We start from the raw sequence: 25974 nt of genomic DNA, 5'->3' as shown, positions 1-25974 counted from the left end.
ATTTATTTGATCCTTTTTATGCTTGCCTTCCAGAGCAGTATTAGTAAATAGAAAATAAATGTTTCAATGAATAAATGAGGACATTGTGTATAAAAGAATGAAGTGCTCAACACTAGCAGAAGTGTTGCATATGATAAAGTGGACATCTCCTCTCAGAAAAAATGATATCGTCAATCAACTGTTAGTTTTATTTCTGTTCTATAATAAGACTAAATCTTGGTGTAGATGCAGGGGGTTCAAAATAAAACATAATTTCAGGTATACAAATTCAAATCCCTGTAGTTTCACCTCCTCTTTGTTCTATGCCTCTAGTTTCATTAGTTAGCCTGCCTACTTCATGCTGTGAAGAACAAGGAAATAAATTTATTGAGCATATTCCATGTGATGATGGAAAGTGACACTGGTGAGACTTATGAACAATCTCAGCTGGTCAACTGTTAGTTTGTTCTTTCCAGATATTGTGAGGACCTCCTTCTCCAGGTGTGCTGATATGCCTTGTTCTAACTCAAATAATTACATTTGGATCACTGTATCCTAAGTCCACCTTTCTTTCCTACTGGTATTCACCTGTCTATTTCTTCTGGTATCAAATTAAGAAAGCATAAGACTGTGTTCTCTATATTTTCCATCAGACCTCAAGTCCTGAAAATTTCCATCAAAGGGCACAAAAAAGAAAAGATATGTTTAAATTGCTACATCAGCACAGTTTTTATTACTGACTTGCTTTAGTGCTATCCTGACCTGGGTGTGTGTGTGGGGGGGAGGTGTATTTTTAACTAATGTTATGCATAGTAGTTAAGCTTTGTTTTTTGGTACTATAACTTGTTACTGCCTAGCTTGACTTTAACATCAACTACATTTCCACTAGTCAGTGCAAACACAACTACATTTTTATTTTTTTATTTTTTAAAATATATTCATTATATCAGCCTTCATTTTTTGTACAATGTATGATTTCCCATGAAATTCCCACTACTAATTCACCTGTGCACCATCACAATAGTCCCTGTGCTCTTCCCATCCCTGTCCTGGTCCTTCTCCCTCCTCCTCCCCTACAGAAGGTCTCTGATCTATATAACTACATTTTTAAAGCTTGTGGCTAAGTTGATAAATTACTTACCTAAGGCCAATTGTTTTGATTTGTTTTAATCTTCTGGACTTATTGCCTGATTGTCTTTTCAGTGACAGTTAAATGTTATTTCGACAAATGAGTTTATCCCAAATTCTGTTATTATTATGCAGTTCAAAAACTTTGAACTAGCTCATTCGTCAGTTTCATGATGTACCTGAGTGTAATTTCATTTTGAATTAAGAATGCCTTCCTGTTTCACTTCCCATTGATCTCAGTTTCCATTTCATTGCTGTCTAGAATGTAGCCAAATGGGAGAGGTTAGCCAATGTTTCAGTTTAGAACCATTAATTTATAGTGACTGTAGGTCATATTTAAACTTGCTTATACAAATACAGAATATCAGTGTAGTAAGTGAAATATTTCTTTTTTCTTCTCATAATGAGAAAAGAGATGAGGAAAGAGTATTTGCAAGCCTGCTGTGTGAAATGTACTGATTAGCATTCCTTGTTAATTTCACAGGTGATGGAAGTCAAAGGACAAATGATCCATGTCCCAGAGTCAAACTCAGTTTTATTCCTGGGCTCTCCATGCGTAGACAAGTTGGATGAACTTATGGGGCGAGGGCTGCATCTTTCTGACATCCCAATCCATGATGCCACCCGAGATGTCATTTTGGTTGGTGAGCAGGCAAAGGCCCAAGATGGTTTGAAGAAGAGGATGGATAAATTAAAGGCAACGTTAGAAAGAACTCACCAGGCCCTGGAAGAAGAGAAAAAGAAAACCGTTGATCTTCTATATTCCATTTTCCCTGGTGATGTAGCCCAGCAGTTGTGGCAGGGACAGCAGGTGCAGGCCAGAAAGTTCGACGACGTCACCATGCTCTTCTCAGACATCGTGGGCTTCACGGCCATATGTGCTCAGTGCACCCCCATGCAAGTGATCAGCATGCTGAATGAACTGTACACCAGATTTGATCATCAGTGTGGATTTTTGGATATTTACAAGGTAAAGGAGCTATTTACATAGTTATTTCTATGTAAATCTTCTTTATTGATTTTTTAAAAAAGATTTATTTATCTATATATATGAGTTGGGTTGTAGGCCAGAGGGGTGGTGTATGAGAGGATTCATCAGAGACAGAATGGGGAGCAGAAAAGGTAGACTTGCTGAAATACACTGCTGATGAGAGCAGCGAGCAAGACAGAAGAGGTCTGCTATCCCAGATATGGGTCAGCTTCCTGGCCGGGAATTGAGCTCATGTGGTAGTGGCTGCAGATAGCTTCATAGAGCAGAGACTGAACCTCTTGCACACCAGGGGCCTCTTCCAATTCTATAAAAATTATTTTTTATTAGTAAATATTGCTCTTAATTAAATTACAAGGACACAATTTTTTAAAATTTCATAGTAAATGTTAGATAGCTCTCAATTGAGAAATTTTATATGTAGAATACAGATATTTCTGCTGTATGAGCAAACTTATTGTGATTTTATAATACTGACATAGGTAACTGAATCATGACATTGTTTCATTAAGAAAAAATCTGTACAACTGGTCCTCTGAATTCATAGCTAAACTTGCTCAAATCTAGGTAAACTTTAGCCACATAATGAGTTCTTTCTTTAGTTTTCTCTTAGAGATCAGCTTTCTAATGTAAACTAAGAATTTATGTTGACAGTTAAAAAAAGTGTTATATTAAAAATGGATAGTTAAATCATGTTTAATCAGTTTTTTGCACTGTATTGTTAACTAAATAAGGCCCCTTTAATTCTGAAAACAAAGAAAGTTCTAGTTATTGGCCAAATAACTATTTTTTTAAGTGAAAACACTATTTTCAAACTGCATAAGGGAAGATCTTTGAGAATGAATAACAGTCACCATTGTTCAGTCACTGTTGGTGAACTACTTATTTATTTCTTATTAAAGTAAGCAATATTTTGAGTGATTCATCACATCTCTACCGAATGAATAACTCTACCCTTCCACAGACTTTCTCACATGATTTCAATGTCCTTTTAGATATGAAGGGCATCAAGTACTTTTAGTATAAGCAGTACAGAACTGTAGCTTTTAATTTTCTTCTTTATTAATCCATCTGGACCACTACATTTTAGTAGTATGATCTATACATAAACCAGTTGGTCAGGAGCCTGGATGTTTCACCTTATCATCCAGACAGGTTTACATTAAGGTGCATCTCCTTTAGTGGAGGGGACACTATTGTATATACTAGGTGGCCATTGCTCAATAGTCTAATGAGCTTCTTCTGAGGGGTGTATGTCCACTGTGAAGTATATGTGCTATGCTTTATTACATACAAGATAGGTTTTCTTATAAATCATCTTTTTTTTTTAATTTTTAAAAAAAGATTTATTTATTAATGCATACAGAACTGCGGTACAGACCAGAGGTACAGGGTCAGTGAGAAGATTCATCAGAGACAGAGTGGGGAGCAGAACAGGCCAATTGATGAAGTACACTGCTGAGGGGAGCAGCACGCGGGTCAGGAGAAATCTGCTGCACCATGTGGGTCAGCTCCAGAGCAGGCGGGGATCAAACTCATGCAGAAGTGGCTTTAGCTTATTAGTGCTGTGCTTTAACCTGCTGCACCACCAGGGAGGGCCCTAAATTATCTTTTATAGGCTATGGTAGAAATAAACCCTTACCTAAACCAGAGGAACACTACAGTGTGTCTGTCACTGTTACACCCAGTTATTTCCAGAAAAGCAACAGATTGGCTTGAATTTGTGAGCACCCCAAGTCCTCAGGCTCCAGCATAGCTGCACTAATCTTCCTGACCACCCTCTCCTCACCCTCACCTCTGACCAGCTTTGCTACCTCTTCCAGCTTAAGTAGACTCAAATAGGTTTTCCCTGAGTTCATATAACTAAATGAGAATTACAGATAGATAAGCAGATTCTTCTTCTGAAAGTCATGGGACTGTCTGAGTTGAATATAAGCATCGATTAGATTTAAAAAATAGAGAAAATTGATGTCTTCTGAGGGCACTGAAAACAATTTCAAGGTTTAAAACTTTAATTATATTTCATAGACATCCTTTCCCTTGAGATAAGCTCAAAGTAAGAAAGAAGAAATCTATGGGAATATCTTGCATGGTCTTCATTTTCCTGTGTGTTATTAAACCTGTAGATTTTTTTTTTACAATTATAAGTTTTATTATCCAAAATGATCTTTTTCTTCCACCAGTACTCAAAACCATGCTTTCCATTTTTTATGCACATGTGTGTATGTATATATAATACTGAAAAATGAAACAACTCTGGCTCACAAATATTCTTAAACCAAACTTGCTTACAGAGTTGAGCAATATTTATAAAGTAAAAATGATTTCAAAGTTACAGTTATAAAGTAATGCGGCGAGCATCTCGACCAGCCAGAAGAACGACCACGCTGACCCCACTCACGAGGATTCTTCTTGATCACACTTTATTGGAGAGCCTCTTGGTTGAAGGGAGAGCAGGAAGCGAGGGGCACCGAACGGCAAAGAGCAACTGCTTATATAGGGAACAAGGACACGGGTTGCCAGTGGATTGGTTGCCTCAAGCTCACCACCCCTAGACGCCTCAGGATTGGCTAGGGACAGTTGGAGAAATGCGCATGCGCATTTCTTGTGGCCTGTCTCCACCGTAACACTGCCTTATATGGAGTTGTTTTCCTCTTAGCAGGCAGGAAGCGGGCGCCATCTTGTAATGGCGACGTGCCCGGCTCCCAGCAAAGTAATATGATGCCAGTGTTTGGACTAGGCATATAAGGTATCCAATATAAGTAAAATGTCAACATAAATAATGTGCTCTATATAATATTTTACTTCTGAGGTTTTATAGGGTATCATGTGTGATCAAAATAATCAGTGACTCTACACCAGTGGAGTGTAGATGATAAGAATAGTAGTGGTGGTGATGGTAGCAGTAAGGATGGCATTGGATATTAAGGTAAGCTTATAAAGGCTTGACTTTACATTTTTGCCTCTGCAGCCCCTTGGAAATAAGGGGGAAGCAAGGAAAGAAGGGGTCTTTCTCCATGTTCCTCCCATGCCTTTCAGCTGAGGCAGTGTCAGTGCTACCTTAACTGCATTCCTTAGAGTTTATTTTCTCATCTTTAACTATTTTTTTTTCACATCCCTTTACTCCATTTCTGTTACCTATAAAAAAAAAGTACTAAATATACCTTTCTCACAGTGATATTACAAGCATTTCAGTGAGCTGATATGTAAAGGGCTTTGGATAACACCTGCTCTCTAATAGTAAATGATAAAATGTAAACATTGGTTTCCATTGTTCTTTCTTTTTTTTTTTTTAAGATTTATTTATTTATGCATACAGAACTGGGCTGCAGGCCAAAGCTGCAGGGGTAGTGAAAGGATTCATCAGGGACAGAGTGGGGAGCAGAACAGGCAGATTGATGAAGTAAACTGGTGAGGGGAGCAGCGGGCGGATGGGGAGAGGTCTGCTGTGCCACGCAGGTCACCTCCGGGGCCGGGGATCGAACTTGCAGTGAAGTGGCCATGGCTAGCTTGCAGTGGTGCTGAGGTTTAAGCCATTGCACCACCAGAGAGGGCCCTCCATTGCTGTTTGTAAGCCAGGTGTACCTAAGACTATGGAGGCATGTATATAATGTGATTATTTGGTATGCATGAGCATTAGTTTAGTGTGCCCAGTGCTTACTAGCAAAGAATAAAATAGGATCTTATTTAATCATCATGACTAACATGTGGACTTGTTATACCATCATATTTCCAGATAAAGAAGCTGAGTTTCAGAAAGGGTAAACAACCCAGATCATACAGGTTAGAAATCATAATTTGAACCAATATGTTTCATTATAAAACTTTTCCACAAAATAATGAAACAAAAGTTCTTTTTTTTTTTTATCACTTTCCTTATGTAACTTTAAAAAATGTTAGTGATAAAATACTTCCCTCTATAGAGGTAGGAGGAGGCAAGTATGCCCATGGCAAATCTCATTGGGTTTCAAAAGCCAATGTAATTCAGCAACTGAATATCAGAGTTAGAGTGTGTTTGGGGAAAAGGGGAGAAAAATGAAAAGGGGGAACCAGTAAATGCCAAGACCATAATTCTGTTAGATTAGTCAATCTGATGTTGAGAATCTGAATAATGCAAAGTTCCTATTGATAAGGAAGGTAAGTATTCTTGTCCTACAAAGGCTGAGTCCTACAAAGTACGAATGAACAGGAATGCACAGGCATCTAAGGCAAGATGCAGTGGTCAGAAATGCCAAGACAGACGTAGAGACAGGATGAATAGCAAATCTCTAGAGTGTAAGTGGAACAGAGTAAGCTACCTCATCAAAGAATATAGCAATGTCCACTGGATTTTTACAGGCTAATATAGGAGTTAGACCTACAGAGATAAAAAGTTCTCAGTCCTAATTCCTTCTTTAGAATGAATAGGATATATTTGGGAACACTTTTTTGGCATTGATAGAATTTGAAAATTGATAGAATTTGAAAATTACTAGATTGCTTGCTTTCTTTTAGAAATCTCAGCAAACTAGTGGGAATATTGTGTTGGTAAATTCCAAATTTACATAAATTAAAAGGGCTGGAATAACCATGAAGATCATGTACATTTCACTGATTGCATATAACTAAGTTGCTCTACTATAGTATACTAGTAAGTATTGGCTCTTATTAACTATTGTTCTTTAAATACTTTGTGGAGGAAAAAAATCTGTACATTATGAAAATAAAAATAAAATGCAGGAGTAGACAGTGATAAATACCCTCATAATCAGGTTTATATGTAAAATGACAAGTTACTTTTTGAGTGGGCATATTAATATCTCAGAGAAGCTGAGAGCAGGCCACCCCTGCTGATTCTGACATCTGGGTAAAAATGGCTGAGGCAGTAGTAATGTGCTGTGCTCAAAGCTTGAATATTAGATCAGGAGCTTTATCAGACTTGAATCCCCATCCATAGTGTCCTTGGAAAGAGTGAAAGCAGATGTTTCTCATATAAAGTTAAAAAGCTTTAGAAACCTTTGCCACAACAATTTTGATTTGTCTTGACATTTGACAATATGGAATACCAAAACTGGGCTTCAGAAAATTGAGCTGAATCTCAAGGATATAACTCCAATATGAACTGAATTTTGAAAAAAAAAAAAAAAAGAAAGTATGAAAAAGGAAAAAGAAAAAAGAAAGAAATGTTTCTTTGGTCCACTTTTTTGTCTTATAGTAGTCCTTTAAAATACAAGGGGTTAGGCTATTCTTGGAATGTTATAAATACATATTACTATACCCAATTTCTTAGCACTAACTGAACTGACAGTACCATTTAGGGAACAGATACTGATTTGGTTTTTCCCCATGATTTACCTATTTTTTTTCTTTAATAATCAGTGCATACACTTTTGAAGTAAAAAACTACTGGAGATTTATACTAGCTCTTTTTATGGTTTTAGTCAACATTGATGCCATTTGCTTTTGACTGGAAATGAAATGACAGTCAAGAAAAGAAAATTTCTAAGGTAAAAAGATTATTCAATTCATTCATTCACCCATTCAATAAACATTTTGACTGACTTGATAACAGGGCGTGATGCCCAGAGAAATTTACAAAATGTCATTGAAATTAGGGTGTATTTTTAGCACAAGTTTAATGAGTTGAAAGAAAAAATTTATATGCTTTAGAAGGTAAGGCGAAAGTCACAGATAAGCATTCTGTTCTACTGTGGGGATTATATTGTCATTTTCAAAATACCACAGTGCTCTAAAAATTACCTGAGGAGGCTTTTGCCTCTCTTATATTATTGCCTTTGGCAAGGACGTAGGCTGGAGATAAAGGAGAAACAAGGGAAAGGAAACTCTTTCTCCCATCTGGTCTTTCCTTTCAGCCTAAGCTGTTGAATCCTCTTGCTGACTTAAGTGCAGAGCTGGGATTCCTCATTTTCCCATCTGTAACCATTTGTTTTCCCTCGCTTGCTTCACTTTGACAACCTATAAACAACGACTAATTTTATCTACCTCAGATTTTGCGAGCTTTTATATAAAACATGCTTACAATGTTTAACATGTTTACTGCAAGATCTGGTTCATGGTAGCAAATATAAATGTTAGCTGTGTCTTCTCAAGGTGTATCTGTGTGTGTGTGTGTGTGCATGTGCATGGGGTGTGTGTGTGGGGGAGAGAGAGCTGAGCTGTCCATGTTTGCTTGTGCATGAATATTGTGTATCCGGTGCTTATTAGCAATATATAGAATGCTAATTGCTAGCATTCGTTATTTCATGTTATTAGAATGTCATTTTATGATGGAGAGGATTATTAAAGAAAGGTGGATAGGGAGAGGGGGAAAAGTAGGGGCCAAAGAGGTAGCTGCTTGAAATATGTCATTTATTTCCTTTTCATGGGGTTCTCCTATCGATAAATCTTCATTCTTGAAAGTATTTTTTTGTCTCCATGAGTGATGTTTATCCAAGCAGCTTGAGTTTCAGTGTGGAATTTATGACAAAATAAGTGTTTCTTAAAGTGGTATTGACTTGTACAGTGTCTATGACCAACGCCATTAAACTAAACCTAGAATATTGAGTACTTTATATTCTAATATGAAACTCCAGCATATTTTCCACCTGTATTCAAAGAAAATCTTTTAGTGTTGAGGCAAGCCCAGAAGGCAGTTAGATGGGTCAAATAATTTGGATTGCCAAGCAGAAATCAAAATTGATGAAGTGTCTTGCTGAATTTATCAAACATAGTACTTGGAGCTGTTTTTATCCTTATTGATTTTAAATTTATCAAGAGGTTTGCAAGTGCAGAGAGTGATGCTTTTTTATTTTTATAATGTGAAGTGTTATAGATATATGTCCTCTCCAACTTCATTTTTGAAGTCCTGATCTCTGACATGAAGGCTTTCCAGGTGCAGCCTTTGGGAGGGTAATGAGGTTTAGCTGAGATTAGGAGAAAGAGACCCCAGGGTTGGATCTCTGCCTTAAAAGAAAAGGAGAACAGAGTTCTCTCTCTCTCTCTCTCTCTCTCTCTCTCTCTCTCTCTCTCTCTCTCTCTCTCTCTCTCTCCCCCCTTCCCTCCCTCCCTCCCTCCACCATGTGAGAACACAGGGAGAAGGTGGGTATTTGCAAGCCAGGGAAGAAGCCCCATTGGCAAACCAAGTCAGCCAGCACCTTATCTTGAAGTTTCCTGCCTCTGAAACTCTGTGAAAGGAATTCCTGTTTTTAAAACTCTGCTTCACCCCTGCTATATTGTTATTGCAGCCAGAATGGGAAAAAACATCTGGGGAATATATATAAATTTTAAACGCAGTCTGAAAATGTATGATATAAACCTCTAGCAAGCTGTCTGAGTATATGAGGACCATGTTGCTAGAATTTCCTCCATCTCTAAGGATAAATGTTACCCCAAGATATATGTGAAAGATTTTTCATTACCTTATCTGTGTTTTTGTCATTACTGATATGTTTTAAGGGTTATCAATAAATTGTAAACATTCTGAACTTACTAACACCTTTATCAAAATAGTATACAAAACTATTAGTTTTGTATATATTAATAGTGTACATGTATTGCAATTGTAAGTTTTACTCCATTTATTTAAAATGCTTACTTAAAATATAATTTTTTTTCATAGAGAATACCATCATTTCTGCTAACGAAGTCATTAGCAAAAAAATTTCTGGCAAACTGTAGGATATGAACATGTTAGGCTTCATCAAGGTTTTAAAATTTTTTTAAAAATATTTTAATTATGTTCTCTCTACACATAATTGTAGTCTCCATAGTTCTCCCACACTGTATCGCCTGTGAACCATCACCATATTCCCTTGTGTCTACCCTCCCCTGTTTTGTTCTTCCCTCTTTGCTGGATGCCTCAGTTCTGTAGAATCAGCTTGCTATTTTTGACTTTTTTTCTTGACCATTTGCTTGGTTTCTCCATATTCCACATATAAGTGTAACCATCTGGTATTTATATTTTTCCTTCTGACTAATGTTGACTAACAGAATCCCTTCCGGCTCTATCATTATTGTCATAAATACATTAGTTTGTCTTTTTTGATTGTTGAGTAATACTTTGTTGTATAAATAGACCACAGCTTTTTGATCCCTTTGTCTAGTTGGGGGATATTTGGGTTGTTTCCATCTCTTGGCTGCAGCAATCATGGGGTTGAAGGTTTCCTTTCAAATTATGTTTTTATGTCCTTTGGGTAGATTCCTAGATGTGGAATCACTGCCCCCAATAGTAGATCCATTTTTAGTATTTTGAGAGACCTACAGATAGCATCCTCAAATGGCTTGGCCCATCGGGGTTTGTAATACCAGGGTATTAGATTAGTTTACTAAAATGGAGATTGAACTTCCAAACAGGACAGTTATCTCTCACTTATCTGAGTCTCCATGCAAACTTTAAATCTTATTGAGTTGTATTATTTCAATTACCTTTTCAACAATCCTTACATAGGAGAACTATACATAATTCTCCCACTGTTTACCACTTTGCAAAGGTGATTTTAAAAAGTGAAAATTTCCTCAAGCAAAGTGGAAATAAAAGGGTGGAATTCATATTCACTACTTGCAGACTGTATTCCAAACACAATATTAGATGTCTTACTTGTGATAGGTTAATTCCCAGAAGAACCATGTGGAATACGTATTACTTCCCTTTTGAAGATGAGTTTAGTAATTGGCAGGGATATTATTTGAATTTAGTTCTGATTAAACCCCAAACCCATATTTTAGGACACAGTGGTTGAAATCATGTATGTATCAGATGGCTAGTGTTAATTAATTAGGTGCAGAACTAGTACCAAAGATTGTTTTAGCATGCATATTTTGTATATTTCACAAATTAGTGTTCTATGTTCAGTGCCTTTGGAAATCACAGGCAAATTTCATATCTTGAAAGTTAGAACAACCAAAAAATTCAAACAATGATATCATCAAATACTACCACTTGTTCAGAGTATAAAAATATTTTACAGTGAAATACCTTTATGAGGAAGATGCCCTTGACATGTCAGTTCAAAATAAATTTGAGTTTTTATATTACAATTTGAATTTCTGCTAGAATTAAGATTATAACTTAGATTTTTAAAAGGCATCCAACAAACTGCACTTTTTTTTTTAAGAAAAAATTGTTTTTTATTGAGGTGGTATTGGTTTGCAACATTGGTATCGTTCAGAGATACAAGGTTATACCCCTTCCAGTGCATGTTACTATACTATCCTCATAGTCCTCTACCTTAGTCCTCTGGTGAACTTTTGACTTAATTCATTTAGTGTAATCTTCCCCAGCACCACCCCTATTGTCACACATGACAACATTTAATCCCTTTTTAAAATTTTATTATTGAGTAGTATTCCATTATGTACATATACCATATCTTTTTGATCGACTCATCTGTCATCTGTCATTGGAGCCTTAGATTGTTTCCATAAATTATTGTAATCATTTGTATAGATGCCAAGAGTACAAATGTTATATTGAAAACAGATCTACCATATTTTGAGAAACCTCTATACTTTTTCCACAAGGACTGGACTGTTCTCTTTTCTCACCAACAGTGGTCAAGGGATCTTTGTTCTCCATGCTTCCCAGCCCTTAATTGTTGCTACTGGTCTTTAAGTGGTGGCTCATTCTCACAGTGGTGTGGTTAGGTATCTCATTGTAGTTTTGATTTGCATTTTCCTGATAAGTAAAAAAAATCTGTGCTGTTTTTAAATATGTTTGAACTTTGTTAAAAAAATTTCTCTTTTGCCCTAAGAAGCTAAAAAGTATCTCCGTAAAGAAATAAAAAATTAATTTTAGCTCACTAAAAGATCCTTGTGAAAGTCATTGTTTCCAACAATGAAATAGATTGGCTAAATCATACACTTTGGTTACTGGAATGATTCAAACAAGCTCCAATTTGGTTTATAAAAATTACCTCAATAACAGTGTGGTGTGAAGATTTGATGAGAAGGTGGGGTTAGTAGACAAAGTAGAATATAAAATTGGTATTGCCATGATTCAAGTGAGAGACGGTAGTAGTATTACTTTGTGTACAGAGATATAAGTCAATGTTGGAACTCATTCTGTGTGTACTTAGTGAAAAGCCTGCCATGCCATCATTTAAGCAAATACTACCACTTGAGAATGTCTTATTTTGCCTTAACCTGAGATGATTGAATAGACACATTTGGGAAATATATAACAATGACTTTGCTTTTGAAAGGTAATTTACATATTGTTTATATTGACCTACCTCTTGTAGAGACGTTTATAATACAATTTGACTTAACCATCATTCTGTGTCTAATAGCACTGTGTATTTCCTGTAGGACTTAGACAACAAATGCGCTGTTCTTATCTTTAAAGCTAAATGGTTTAGCAGTCTACATAAGGGGATAGGAGAAAAAGTATGAACACAAATAACCAGTGACCTTAATGGAGGAAAAGTAAGAAAAGATGATATGAAAGATGGAATTAACACCCAAGAAATTTTATTCATGGAGAAGGGTTGAATAAGGCTGTAATAGCTACTATGGGGGAATTTATGGAGATCACATTGTCTTTCTTCAAAAAAAAATCATTAATAAAAATTGCTAAGAGGGCTGCACTATTAGTTTAAAAAAAAGTTTCAGAGGAGTTACTGGTTTACAATAAAATTGAGAGGAAGGTCTATAGAGAGGGTTGTCCCCATTATGAATATCACTCACCAGAATGGCACCTTTTCACTAAGGATAAATGTATATTGATGTATCATAATCACCCAAAGCCCATTGTTTATCTAGGACTTACTCTTGTATTTTTGCCTTCCGTAGGTTTAGCTAAATATATACTGATGTATATACCCATCATTATAGTATCATCCAGAGTATTTTTACTACTTTTACCATCCTTCTTGCTCTCTCATTGCTCCACTTTAACCCCAATTGCTGATCTTGTTCGTTATCTTCATAATGTCTTTTCCAGAATGTCATGTAGCTGGAATTAGACAGTAGTTAGCTTTTTCATATTGATGCCTTTATATTTTTCCTTTTATTTAAATTTCTACACTGTTGTTCACTTCTCCCCTCAGATGAAATCTCTGTAGCTCTCCCTCCACCACATCACCTGTGAACCATCACCATGGTCCCTTGTGTTCTTTTCTCCCCATGCCCTGCTTTAAGCCTCAGATCTATAGTTTCCTACAAGTTTCTTTTCTTTCTTTTTTTTTTTGATCATTACGCTTTCTCATTTCATTTTCAAGTTTTACATTTGTGTCTGTGATAGTTTAAAGTACAGGGTCTAACTATAATTCTTTGGCATGTGAATGTCCAGTTGTTCCAGCACCATTTGTGGGAGAGATTATCTTTGCCCATTGTATTGCTCTTGCCCCTTTGTCCACAGTCAGTTAACTATATTTTTGGGACTCTATTTATGCAATTCTGTTCTGTTCCACTGATCTACTTATTCTTCCCCCATTACTTTACTGCCTCCATTACTATAGTTTTGAATAAATCTTAAAACTATTCACTTGTATGTGGGGTTGTAATATTATTTAGCATTCTGTAGATTTACTGGACTTACAGGGAATATTCACGATGCTTTAGAGACATAGTGAAAGTTCTGGTAAATTAGGAATCCCTGGAAAAGCGTTCTTGAAAATAATAGACTTCATAATCACTTTATTTTTTGTTTAATTTCTTTATTTGTATATATTTTACAGGTGTAGTCCCCATAGAATCTCCACCACCAATTCACCCAAGTACCACAACCTTAGTCCCTTGTGCTCTACCTGCCTGTGTTTTGTGCCCTCATCCTCCCCCTCCCCTGAAGAATGTCTCTGGTTTATAGTTGTCTGATTATTGTTGTTCAGTTTTGTTGTATTGTCTTTTTTGATTGTTATTATTTTGTCCCTGATCCCTTATTTGCTGTCCTTATATTCCTCCTATAAATGAAACTGTTGCACTTCATGCAACTGATAAGGGATTGATCACAAAGATAATTCAATCAAAATATGGGCAATAGGACCCTTGTCCAAAGATTAAATGCAAATATTCAATACAAAAAAATGTTCAACATCCCTCATCATAAGAGATATGCAAATCAAAACCAATGAGTTGATACCACCTTACATCAGTAAGAATGGTGCACATTAAACAAAAAACTAACAGGGCCCTCCCTGGTGGCACAGCGGGTTAAAGCACAGCACTAAGAAGCTAAAGCTACGTCAGCATGAGTTCCATCCCTGTCCCAGTGGTGACCCACATGGTGCTGCAGACCTCTCCTGACCTGCCCACTGCTCCCCTCAGCAGTGTATTTCAGTATATCTGCCTGTTCTGTTCCCTCCTCTGTCTCTAGTGAATCCTCTCACCGCCCAAGCACCTCTGGCCTGTACCCCAGTTCTGTATGCATAAATAAACAAATCTTTAAAAAATAACAACAAATATTGGTAAGGATGTGGCAAGAAAAAAAAAAAAGAAATATGAATCTCTCCTACACTGCTGGTGGGAATACAAACTAGTCCAACAACTACAGAAAGCTGTGTGGACGTTCCTCAGGCTACTGAAAATGGAGATACCAAATGACCCAGCAATTCCACTCCTTGGGATCTACCCAAAGGACACAAAAACATTAATTCAAAAGGATATATGCACCGCTATGTATACTGCAGCACTATTTATGATAGTTGACTGGTAAACAACCCAAAAGTCCAAAAATAGATGATTGGATCAAGAAGATGGTACATGTACACAATAGAATACTATGCAGCAAAATAAATAATAACTTAATGTAATTTGTGGCAACATGGGTGGAGTTAGATAGGATTATGCTCAGTGAAATAAGTCAGAAAGAAAAAGAAAAATATTGAGTGGTTTCCATAATTACTTGATAAAGCATAAATAGATGGGCTCCTGGTAGAACAGAAACTCTGCATATAAACATGATGGTTGGAGGTACAGAGAGTTTGTCAAGAACACTGAAGGATTCGTTTTGATTAGCACATGGAGTGAATTAGGGTGATAGTGGTAGGTAAATGTAGGAGATTTGAAGGTGTTATTGGTGATCTTATAGGATAATAGTCCATTGTGCAGTAGAAAGAAATATTTAGTTGCCATCATCTAATTTGGGAATTTAGAAAAAATTTTCAACAAAGAATTTTTTATGTACTTTTTTTGGTGATAATATGCCTTAGAATTCCAAAACCTTATGACAAACTGGGGCCAATTAGCAGACTTTTCCACGAGGTTGAGATTTCTTGGCAGGAACTGGAATTCACAACAATAGACCAGAGAGCTTTCTTTGATAGGCAGTCATTTGGAATCCGCTTTTCCTCACTTGGGAGTAGTCTCTAGACCAAATCACTGTGCTATTTATATCCATGACCTCCTTTTGAGTTCTGTATCAGCTGAGCATGGAGAGAATTCCTTAAAGAAATAGTATTTAGGTCAGAAACATCAACCAACATTAGTGTAATTAGAGTTTTTTTTTTTTTTTAAAGAATGAGGGAATTTTTGAAGTAGGCTTATCAGTAAGTCCTTAGTTAAACTTGTTTTCATTTGAATTGCTAGACTATTATGCCCAATGTATTTAATTGAACTCAACAAACTTTGTGTGGATCATTGAATACCTACTGTGCCAGATGTTTCTCAGCATCTGGGGTGTATATAAAAGAGAGGGGAAGGCAGGGTGGGGAGGGAGAAGAAGGGAGTAGGAGAGAACAAGAAAGAATGAGTGTGTGTGTGTGTGTTTGTGGTGTGTCTGGGCTAGGAGTTGCAGGCTGAAGTTCTGATGATAAGGCAGTGTCTGGAAAGACTTATTGTCCTCTGGATAGAAAGAAGCTATGGAATGAATAGGGTTCAGGGTTCAGGTTCTTTTTTGAAAGCTGATCGACTCTTTAAAAAAATGACTATCTGAATGTATCTGTAGTATTTCTAATTCACTTCATATACCAGAACTCACTGGACTTTGAAAACCTAAAAATGTACCTGGGAAAATGTATAAATGCAAATAGGTGAGCCTTTTACTAGATTTGGACTTGGCAGCTCAGGGTGGGACCTGAGGATCTAATTTTTTAACAAGTACCCAATGGATGAATCTCATGCAGGCAGTCCTGAATTTTGTATTTGAAAAAATTGCAGAGGGGGGCAGTTCCAACTCCTAGAAGTTGCATGCAATTTAAGGACTTAATAAAAATGTTATTGGACAGCCTGATAAGGTGTTAGGGTCCAAGGGTGTAAAGTTAAGTAAATATGTATTAGGAGAGCATAGACATACTCTAGTACAATACATTTTGTGCTGGAGACAGAAATTTGTCCATCAGATAAGTGTGTAAGAAAGCGCCAGACCCTGAAATAGGAACTGTGAACTTGAAAAAATAATGAGGGTTCAGCCTGAGACTGACTTGACCTGGTTTGCCATATTGCTTGTGGTGTGCCCTGAGAGTGTATATGCAATGAGGTAGAAATAGTTTTTCTTCTTTGAGATGTCTCCTTTTAAAATAGTAAAGTGCATCTGTGAGGTTTCATGGTTTTGTGTAACCAGGAGAAATGAACCTGTTTTCAATCCACTCTCAGAGTTAGATTCTCTGAGAATGATCAAACTGGGTATTTATATCTTCCCTGGACAGAACAGTTGCCTGTATGTTAGATGACAGTGACACCAAGCAGCAGAGGACCTGACGTTTGCCTAAGACCATGACAGGATTGGGTGCCTATGTCCAGAAGCTACTCTCTGAGGTTCTACCCCAGGTTAATAATAGTGTCAGACTGAGGAGACAGGGAGTCTTCCAGATCCTTATACAGCAAGGCAGAAACACCCACAGAAACACCCACAGAATGCGAATAATACAAGGTTATTTAAATGACTCACCGTATTTCAGTTCTTATTATCCATGACTTCACAAGGAGAATAGATAATGCCTTTTGCAACATTAATATCATTAGTAAATCAAAATTATTCCCAGGATATCAACCTTTAGCATTATGAAATAGGTTCCTATTGTGAAGATGCTAATATTGAAAAACTACAAGATTATTTAGAAAAACTGAAAATAACAGCTGAATAATAATTTTGCATTTTGGAAATCATGTTTTTTACAGGGGAGAAAAAATTGGTGAGAGAGAAAGGTGAACTCATAATACAGAGTATATGCCAGCTGCTAAGGAGGTGGAGGCTGCTTTTTTGGTTCCCCAGGAGAAAGGGAGCCTCTTCTGGCTCACTGTTCTAGTCCCAGCAAGTAGGCCTGAGCTGCCCTTTCTGTTAGAGTGGGGTGACAGCCACTGCCTATGCCGCTTCTGTTTCCCCAGCATAGCGGTGACGTTATAAAGCCAAGACTATGACACCGAAGACTCACTGCCTTCATCTACAGCACTGGTGTCCTTCCTGTATCTGGTCTTCCTACCTACTTTTCATGTAGGTACTTATGCATGTATTTGAAGAGACTCCGTGTGGTCCCATCTCTAGAACCTCAAGACAGTGAAAAGCTGTGTCAATGCTCTCTGTGGCAAGTTGCTCCCCTGCAAGTGTGTCCCGTGGGTATCCCCGGGCCCACGCAGTCTGAGTTTTCATGCCTTGGCAGGAGGGCTTTTCACTTCCCCACTGAGAGTCTGGAACAATAGGCACATAAACAAGAGCAGGATGCTAAATGTGTCAAAATCTACCCAGGCCCCAGTTCTCTACTCTGCTGCTCCTGGTGTGACTTCACGAAGGCCTGTGGTGCTCTGTCTTTTCCGGCTAGACATTTGGAGAGTCCATAGCAACCACCCCCCTGCCTGGTCTGTCAGCAGGGACCTCCAGGACTGCAGGTTTCTTGGGGCTCCCTGCCAGTCACTGGAAGCCCTACCCAGACCCCCATTTTCAGAAGCCATCTGCAGACAGGCTGCTGTGGCTCTGGCTCTGTCCTCCCAGCGTGGGTGAGCATGGTGCCCTTTCTGAGACCCCAATGTTTTTACATGCCACGAGCCCATGAGTAAGGTGGCACACTTGTCAGCCCTTTCCACCCATCTGAACATCACCCGGTGACTAAGGGCCTATGAGAGGCTACACTAGAAAGAAGACATTTTTGATTTTTAGGTTTCATCTGTTTGCCTATTTTTATTCTACTACCGCTCCTCCTCTAGGCCCTATTTCCCTTTCTTTCTGTTTTTCAAACGCATTAGAGACCAAAAAAAGAAAAGAAAAAGAAAAAGAAAAAAAAGCAAAGCAACCAGGAAAGCAGACTTCAAGGGTGCTTCTCCTCTTGATTGGTCCAGAGAGGGCATCTAGGTCGTCCCATACTGCCGACTGCCAGTATGTTCTCACCCTCTCCCTCAGGCACCCTCCTCAGACTTCCTTTCCCTAGTCTTAGTTCAAAGGAAAACAGAGCCAGGACGTGGGTCTCAGGGCCGCGGTGGGCAGGAGCCCATGCGGCAGGGCCAGCTGCAGCCGGGTTGTGTGCAGTGTTGTAGAATAATCCTTGCCCGACACCGCCCCTGCAACACACCTTCTTCCGCCATCTTGTCTCTGCATATGGAGAAGCCGCTCAACTTGTGTGTGTTAGCCTAGAGGGAGGGTGAGGAATATTATGAGAATGAGATGCTTTTAGGAGCTGAAACAAGTTCTTTTAAATGATTACTTTGAAACAAAAAAATATATAAAGTAACAAGGGTAAATGCATAACTCTAAGAAATGTATTGATATCACCTATAGTTCTGGAGTAATATGAGGTTTTTGATTCTAAAGTGTTGAGAAGGCAACATATTAAGATAGGATAATCCTTAAAGTTTGTTTAAATAACATGTGGGACAATAGTTATATATAGTACTTTTAGTGCTGAAACCTCTTTCATGTTCAGAAAAAAAGATGCAATGTTTCTCAGACATTTGCATAAGCTCTGTCCTTTCTGTGCCTAGTTTAGCCACCAGTATTCTTAATTAATGTCATTCAAGAACAGATTGTTGATGCTAAAAATAAATGACATGCACTATTTTAGATGGTGTTAGTTGTATTAAAATTAAGAAACTGAGGCAATTTTAAAGGATTTCAGGATACAGTCAAATTTGGGGAGTTTCTTTGTTGCTTGTTTACAATATCCATTTGTTTACCCAAATTTGGTTAAGTGCAGAAAAAAACTTCAAAAACAACTGAAATTGATATAAATGTTTTTACTTTCCCTGTTCCTCCTGAAACAAAGTTGATTATCTTGAAGGGAAAATGGCCACGTGTATTTAATTCTGCTGAACTTGCATGGACTTGATTTAGGTGAAGGGGGAGCAAAAGTGGACTGTGGTGTAGTGGAAAGCAGCATCAGCAAGGTGGTAGTGTTCCTGCCATGGATTTTAGGTTAAGATGCTGAATATCTGCAAGAGGAAAAAAGTACCTCTCAGATTATTACCTGTTCTTTTCAGATAAGATACAAAGTCTGTATTTCACAGACCTCTGGGGGCTTGATGACTGGACTCCTGAGCATCATCCTTGAGGGGAGGGATGCCTTTCAACTATTTTTGTTGGTAGGCGCAAATGGGTTGTGTTGTCCTCTTGTCTTTGTGTTAAGCATGGCCATGCATTTGCACTGGTGAATGAATCCAGAGAAGTTCCATATGGTACATCTGGGAAAAAGCTTTGAGAGCTAGTGTTCATTTTGTTGGAACCTCATTTCCTCTGCCATGGCAACCAGCTGCAAATGAGGAGGTTTGTTCTACTAGGCTTCTTTCTGGAGTGAAGAGAGCTGACTCCATGTCTGTCTCTGCTACTCCAACCCCTTCACCCAAATGAATAGGTAGCATGGATCAGAAATTTATCTTTGTTACTACAGGGCATTGAGATTTGGAGGCTATGTTGTGACTGTAACATGTCTAGCCTGTCAGTATGGAAAGAAATTCCCCCCTTCCCTGTATGTTGAGTATTTATTAATAGTTGTAAGAAACCCACACATTAATACGGTTCATTGCTTTTTGATGCCAAGCTTTATTCTTATTGATCCTATTGTTTCTGATAGCTAATACACCTTCAAATATTTGGAAGCTAAACACTACAGAATCTTTCAGTGCCATGTAAGAATTTTAATGAGAATGTGTTATATTTATGTTGCTCACATGATTCGCATGCATATTTCATTGGTCTTATGTGTTACAGTCCTCCTTTTCTCAGTCCCTCCTCTTCATACTAGTCCATTACCCAGAGCTAAGAAATAAAATGCAACCTATAACCAATCTTTACGTATTCTTGTGGTAAACTCTAGCAGTACACATTGAATGGAACCCACTGAACAATGCTGTGATGCTAATGTCAAGGAGGAGGAGAAGGAAGATGGCAAAGATTTCAAGGGGTCATGTTCCAAAGGCATACATGTCCAGTGTTCTGTAAAGCTGTTCAGTTCAGACAGACAATTTACCTGCTTCTGTGAATACTCTCAGCAGTGAGATTCAAAGTACATATGTAATAGCCTTGTAGATTTTAAAACTGTGAAGATATCCAAAGGGATGAGATAAATGTGGGGGTTATCAAAGACCATTACATTTTTAGGGGTCAAATGGTAAATGACCTCAGTTTAGAGGTTATTATTTGCAGGTGTTTTCCTTGGGTACTTTTTGGGGAAGAATATTTTTGGAGTAAAACCTTCAGTAGCATACACTGCATTGTTCTTGTGTTCTTACCATCTATATTTTTCTGTTTTTCTTTTTTTTTAAAGATTTATTTATTTATTCGTACAGAACTGGGGTACAGGCCAGAGATGCGGAGGGTGAGAGGATTCACCAGAGACAGAGTGGGAAGCAGAACAGGCAGATCGATGAAGTACACTGCTGAGGGGAGCAGCAGGCGGGCCAGGAGAGGTCTGCCTTGCCATGTGGCCGCCTCCGGGGCAGGCAGGAATCGAACTCATGCGGAAGTGGCTTTAGTTTCTTAGTGCAGTGCTTTAACCCGCTGCGCCACCAGGGAGGGCCTTTCTGTTTCGTTTTATAGACTCCAATGTTTATTTTTTTTTCATTGAGGTTACATTGGTTTATAATATTGTATGTGATTCAGAGGCACGGGGTCACACTTCCCCAGATGCCTGTCACCACACCGGCCACTAACGTACCAGAGTCCTTGTACCCCTTCACACCATGTTTCTCCTCCCCCTTCTTGTGGCCTTGATTCTACATCGGATTTGTAACAAAACAAAAAGTCAGAATTATCTGATTTTATTTCCTTTTTTGTAGCATCAGAAATGCTTCTTGGTACCTCCCTGGTGGCACAGCAGGTTAGGAAGCTGGCCACAGCTGCCTCAGTGCGAGTTAGATCCCTGGCCCCCGGGGGTGACGCACATGCGCAGCAGACTTCTCCCGTCTCACCTGCTGCTTCCCTCAGCAGTGTACTTCATCCATCTGCCTGTTCTGTTTCTCATTCTTTCACTGCCCTTGCACCTCTGGCCTTTACCCCAGCTTTGTATGCATAAATAAATAATTCTCTACAGATATTAAAAAAAAAAAAAAGATGTGGTTCTCGAAGAGTAAATTTTGAACTTCCTGGCAGATCTGAGGGTATTTGCAGCATATTTGATGTATATACCCTGGTAACATTCTGATAACCAAATTACAATTTTGGCATTTCTAATCACATGAGCTTCGTAATTGTTCTTGTCATATTCCCTAAATTAGTGCTCAAAGAATTTAAAGTAGTACATGTTTTTAATGGTATAAAATTAGAATGCATTCACACAAAATTTAATTACAGCTATTAAGTCTAATATTTTTATAATTCTTGTTTATTATAGAAGCACAGTCTGCATTTAGAGACAGTTTACTCCTACACAGATCTCTTTATAACACATAAACCTTTGTTTATTCAGTCACATTTGGAAGATATTTAATAAATAGCTATATTAGATACTGATAAACTATATTAGATACTGTTAATAAAGAAATGAAAACTACCTGGCCCAGTCTTAAAGAGTACACATTATGTTTGTGTGTGCATTTGATCCTATGTAAATGCATATTAGTTATACCTTATGTTGAAATCACAACAGAGAAGTGTGGTAGAAAATGCTATTGAAACAGTAGTAAAAAGAATTTAGCTAGAACTTATAGAAGGGCCATGAAGAACTTCACGGAAGGTGATACTGGGATGAGGCATATGATAAAATGTTACCACTTTGTTCAGTAAAAATATTGAAATAATTAAGGAGATTACTAACATGTTTATATTGGGTGCAAATAGGGTGGCCCTAAACATTTATGCTATATTATATGCATTGGGAATTTAGTGATTATAACTTAGGGTGAAATTTTAAAATATTAGCAAAGCAACAGCCATTCACAAAGGAGCTGACAGTAGGACTAGGTAAAGGTCTGTTAAGACTCTAACAGTACCTTTTAACTCTGTAGGATTACTGATGAGTTTCTGCACATCAATTTCTCATCTCTCAAATAGAGTTACTACCAATTTCTTCCAATTAAGGTTAAAAGAGAGTGCTTATTATGTGGTCAGTGTGCTTATTATGTGATCAGTGTACTTAATGACACAGAGCATGAATTCTAGAAATGGTAAAAATTAAGTTATTCATAGTAACTAAGAATAGATGACAATAAATTATAGATTTCAAAAAGTGTGGTACAATTGGAAAGGTAGAAAAATTGAGGAAAATGACTTTTCAGTGAATGACTTTCTACTTGAAAGTTGGTGGGAGACTAGAGTGTTGCTTTGTAAAAGGTTATAATTTGGATAATTTTTGCAAATTATTGATCATTCCATTTGTGTGGGGGATAGTGATTTTATATTCTGGCGTTCTATTATCAGTGATCATCTATGGTGATAATGTTGTTCAACAATCCTGGAGTGAGATGTTAGCATTTGACTATGATTGTTTGCAAACCCTGCTGTGATTACACTCAGTTGTCTAATTGCTTAATTTATTGATGTTGTGTTGACATGTTTTCAACAGCAGTTGTGATTGCAGATAACTAATCATTGCTATTCTGGCTCATTATCTTACATTTGCTTGTGATCCGTTTGATTGCTGCAGGTGGAAACAATAGGTGATGCCTACTGTGTTGCCGCAGGACTGCACAGGAAGAGTCTCTGCCATGCCAAGCCCATTGCCCTGATGGCCCTGAAGATGATGGAACTTTCTGAAGAAGTGTTGACACCTGACGGAAGACCGATTCAGGTAACCTTCTCAGCTATCTAATTTGAGCAATCATATACATTTTTCCGAAGGAGCAAGAAATGTCCTCTTGATTTCTTCTCACTAACTTATAGTTCTAGAAAAGGCAGGTGCCCAAGGAGGATGACAGGTAACTAGAGGTGTCAGAGATCCAGGAAGAGAGCAAATGAAAATGATCCCAAGTGGGAAAAGGTATGTGAAGGAGCACAATACCACAGAGAAAGAAAAGCTGAGGGGTTAGACCAAGGAGAGAACTTGTTCTCAGTGATCACCAATACCAACAGATGATGGTGACAGAGTAAGAGAAACAATCATGAAAACAGAAAAGCAGCAGCGAAAGTGAGGACTTAGACAGCTGCCTTGGACATCCTTGTAAAGCCTCAGTCCTTGGTCACATCTACAGTCCCCCCCCCCTTTAATGTGGCAAAACTTGAAAGTTAAAGACTGATAACTGAGAAAATTTAAAAGTGGGTGGAAATTTAGGGTTTGGTGCCTTGTACTCTCTTTAGTACTAATAGCTTTCTGTAGTCTAGGGTCTACCTCTGAGAATTGATAAGGGCACCTAGTTGTTTCTCTGCCAGAGTCCAGTAGCTCCCAGAAGTGCAGTAACCATGAGTCCTTGTAAACCAGAAATCTTGTATTTGAAAATGTAACCTTGAATCTAACTCTATCCTCTCATAACTTACCAATAATAGGTTAAAAAATAATACAGGAAAATAAAAAAGGTTCCAAATGTTAGTGTATTTTTAGTTCTGACATTACAACAAATAAAACACCCCAAGTGAGCCCTCTGAAACTTTCGAAATGTATGTTAAATATTTTAAAATTATTTCTTAAAAAATTAAGCATATGACTAGACTCAGGAAAGAGAGAAATGTGCCTGTCATGTTATGTGCATAGATTGAACAAAATGTAGGTGGTGTATTTAACTTAAATGTATTGTCAACAATAGCAGGGAACAAGAAAACTGTGCCTCCATGGAAGAAGTCAATTTCATTCCCTTTGTTAAAGAATTTCCAAGGCAGAGTGTTCTGGAGAAGGAGTGGCTAACAATAAAAACCAGACAAAACAAAATGTACAAAACAAAACCAAACCCCTCCCCAACCTCACCTTGCAGAGGAAAACTAAGTAAGGTGGCTAAAATCCAATAGAATTTAATAGATGAAAAAAATCAAGTGTGTTGTCAGTTAGCAAATTTTCAGACATGCAGTAAGTGACAGTGCTTAACATAATTATATAAAAGAGATTTTAACCATGTGAGGCAGAGATAGAGAATTGTAAAAGAATCAGAAAAATTCTAATTCAGTTCACATAATGCCTAAAAAAAACTCAGTAGGTGCATTTAAAACCATGTTAGACACAACTGAAGCAAAAATTAGTACACTGGAAGTTAGGAATAAAGAAATTATCTATAGTTAAATCCAGAAAACTGAATATGGGGAAATATGAATAAAATAATGTAAAATATGCAGGCAACATGGAAGACAGAGCAGGAAGATATAATTCATGTTCAGTGGGCTTCCGGTGGAGATATGGAGGAAAGACAAAAATGGGATTTTTTTTTTCTGGTATTGTTAAAAGATAGTAGAATGTTCTCAGTCACAGTAATCCTGAGCAATTCACCACTAGATAAATCACATGAATCTACAATTAAACACATTTTTATGAGCTGCAGGATATCAGAGAAAAAGAGGACTTGGTAAATAACAAAGGAGATATGATCAGAGTATAGATGACTTTAATAGTTTACAGAGAGTTGGCTATCATTGTTGAAGAATAACTAGATCTCTGTTGTATGAGTCTTTTCCTTAATAAATTGTGATGGGGTAAATATGAAAGCTTTACTTTAAAATTATAATATTATAATTAGGAATTTTGACTTAGAGTAGGGAAAAAAAATTTTTGGTAACTGACTCAGCTCGAACAGTTTCAATTGTGTATAAGAGAATTTCAAATTTTCCGCATTAACAGTTAAACCATTCTGTTTCTCTTGTTTATCAGGAAATCTCACTCATAACTGGTGAGAGTATAATGGTATAATTGACTTATCATTAATTATAAAAATTTACCTTGTACCTTTCCTATAATCAAGTAACCCCTTTCCTAGGGGCTTTCCCCAGGGAGGTACTTGTGCTTGTGCAACAGAAGTCACATCAAAGACCATGCACAGTAATTCTTTGGTAATAGCGTCAAACTGGAGATAGCTCAAACCTCTAGCAATAATAGAATGGGTATAAATGGATATGTTTATATATCGGCATGACATGCTGTTGGGAAAAGGAATGACTTCAGCTATTGACATCAGTGTGCATGTATATCAAAAACATGTTGAACAAAAGAATTCTATGCCACTATAATAAAATGGTATCATATTCCATTTAATGAGAATTCAGAACTGGGAACAACTGAAAAGGATACTCTAAAAATTTCTGCATTGATAGAAGTATAAAGGTAAAAAAGAGTGATATGGTACAAGTCCAAGGAAGGAGATGAGGGGAAGGAGAGGATACTTAGGAAAAGGGAACATAGGGGTATAGTGCAAAATTACCCATTTTATTACTTTAACTTGCACATTATTTTATTAAAAACTTGAAAGAAGGTTTTCAAATCACTCCTACCACTGTGGCAATGTGGAGCATTTCCAAAAACAAAAAGGATTTTAAATCCCCTTTAGGCATAATTATCAAGTTGTTTATGTATAGAAATCACTCTTCTATTACTGCCGGAAAAAACACACAAACAAAAAGAATGGTGTCTCAGATCGCCTGCAGACTGCAAATGCCATGTGAAATCACAGAGAAACAAAGTATTGTTATGGTCTCA

The 25974-nt window shown here is 37.5% G+C and overlaps 1 protein-coding gene across 1 annotated transcript in view; it reads left to right on the top strand.

Annotated features, from left to right (window-relative positions):
- Positions 1 to 25974, top strand: part of GUCY1A2 (guanylate cyclase 1, soluble, alpha 2) — a 259742-nt gene that overhangs the window by 160206 nt on the left and 73562 nt on the right. Inside the window, exons 6-7 of the mRNA XM_004688763.1 lie at positions 1592 to 2077; positions 23011 to 23154. Of these exons, the coding sequence (XP_004688820.1) occupies positions 1592 to 2077; positions 23011 to 23154 (630 nt within the window). The remainder of the gene's footprint in view (positions 1 to 1591; positions 2078 to 23010; positions 23155 to 25974) is intronic.

The sequence above is a fragment of the Condylura cristata genome, unplaced genomic scaffold (assembly GCF_000260355.1).
Source record: "Condylura cristata isolate star-nosed mole 26May11 unplaced genomic scaffold, ConCri1.0 scaffold00025, whole genome shotgun sequence".
Classification (NCBI taxonomy): domain Eukaryota; kingdom Metazoa; phylum Chordata; class Mammalia; order Eulipotyphla; family Talpidae; genus Condylura; species Condylura cristata.
The sequence above is the reverse complement of the archived record's forward strand: the minus strand, read 5'-3'. Positions and strand labels throughout refer to the sequence as shown.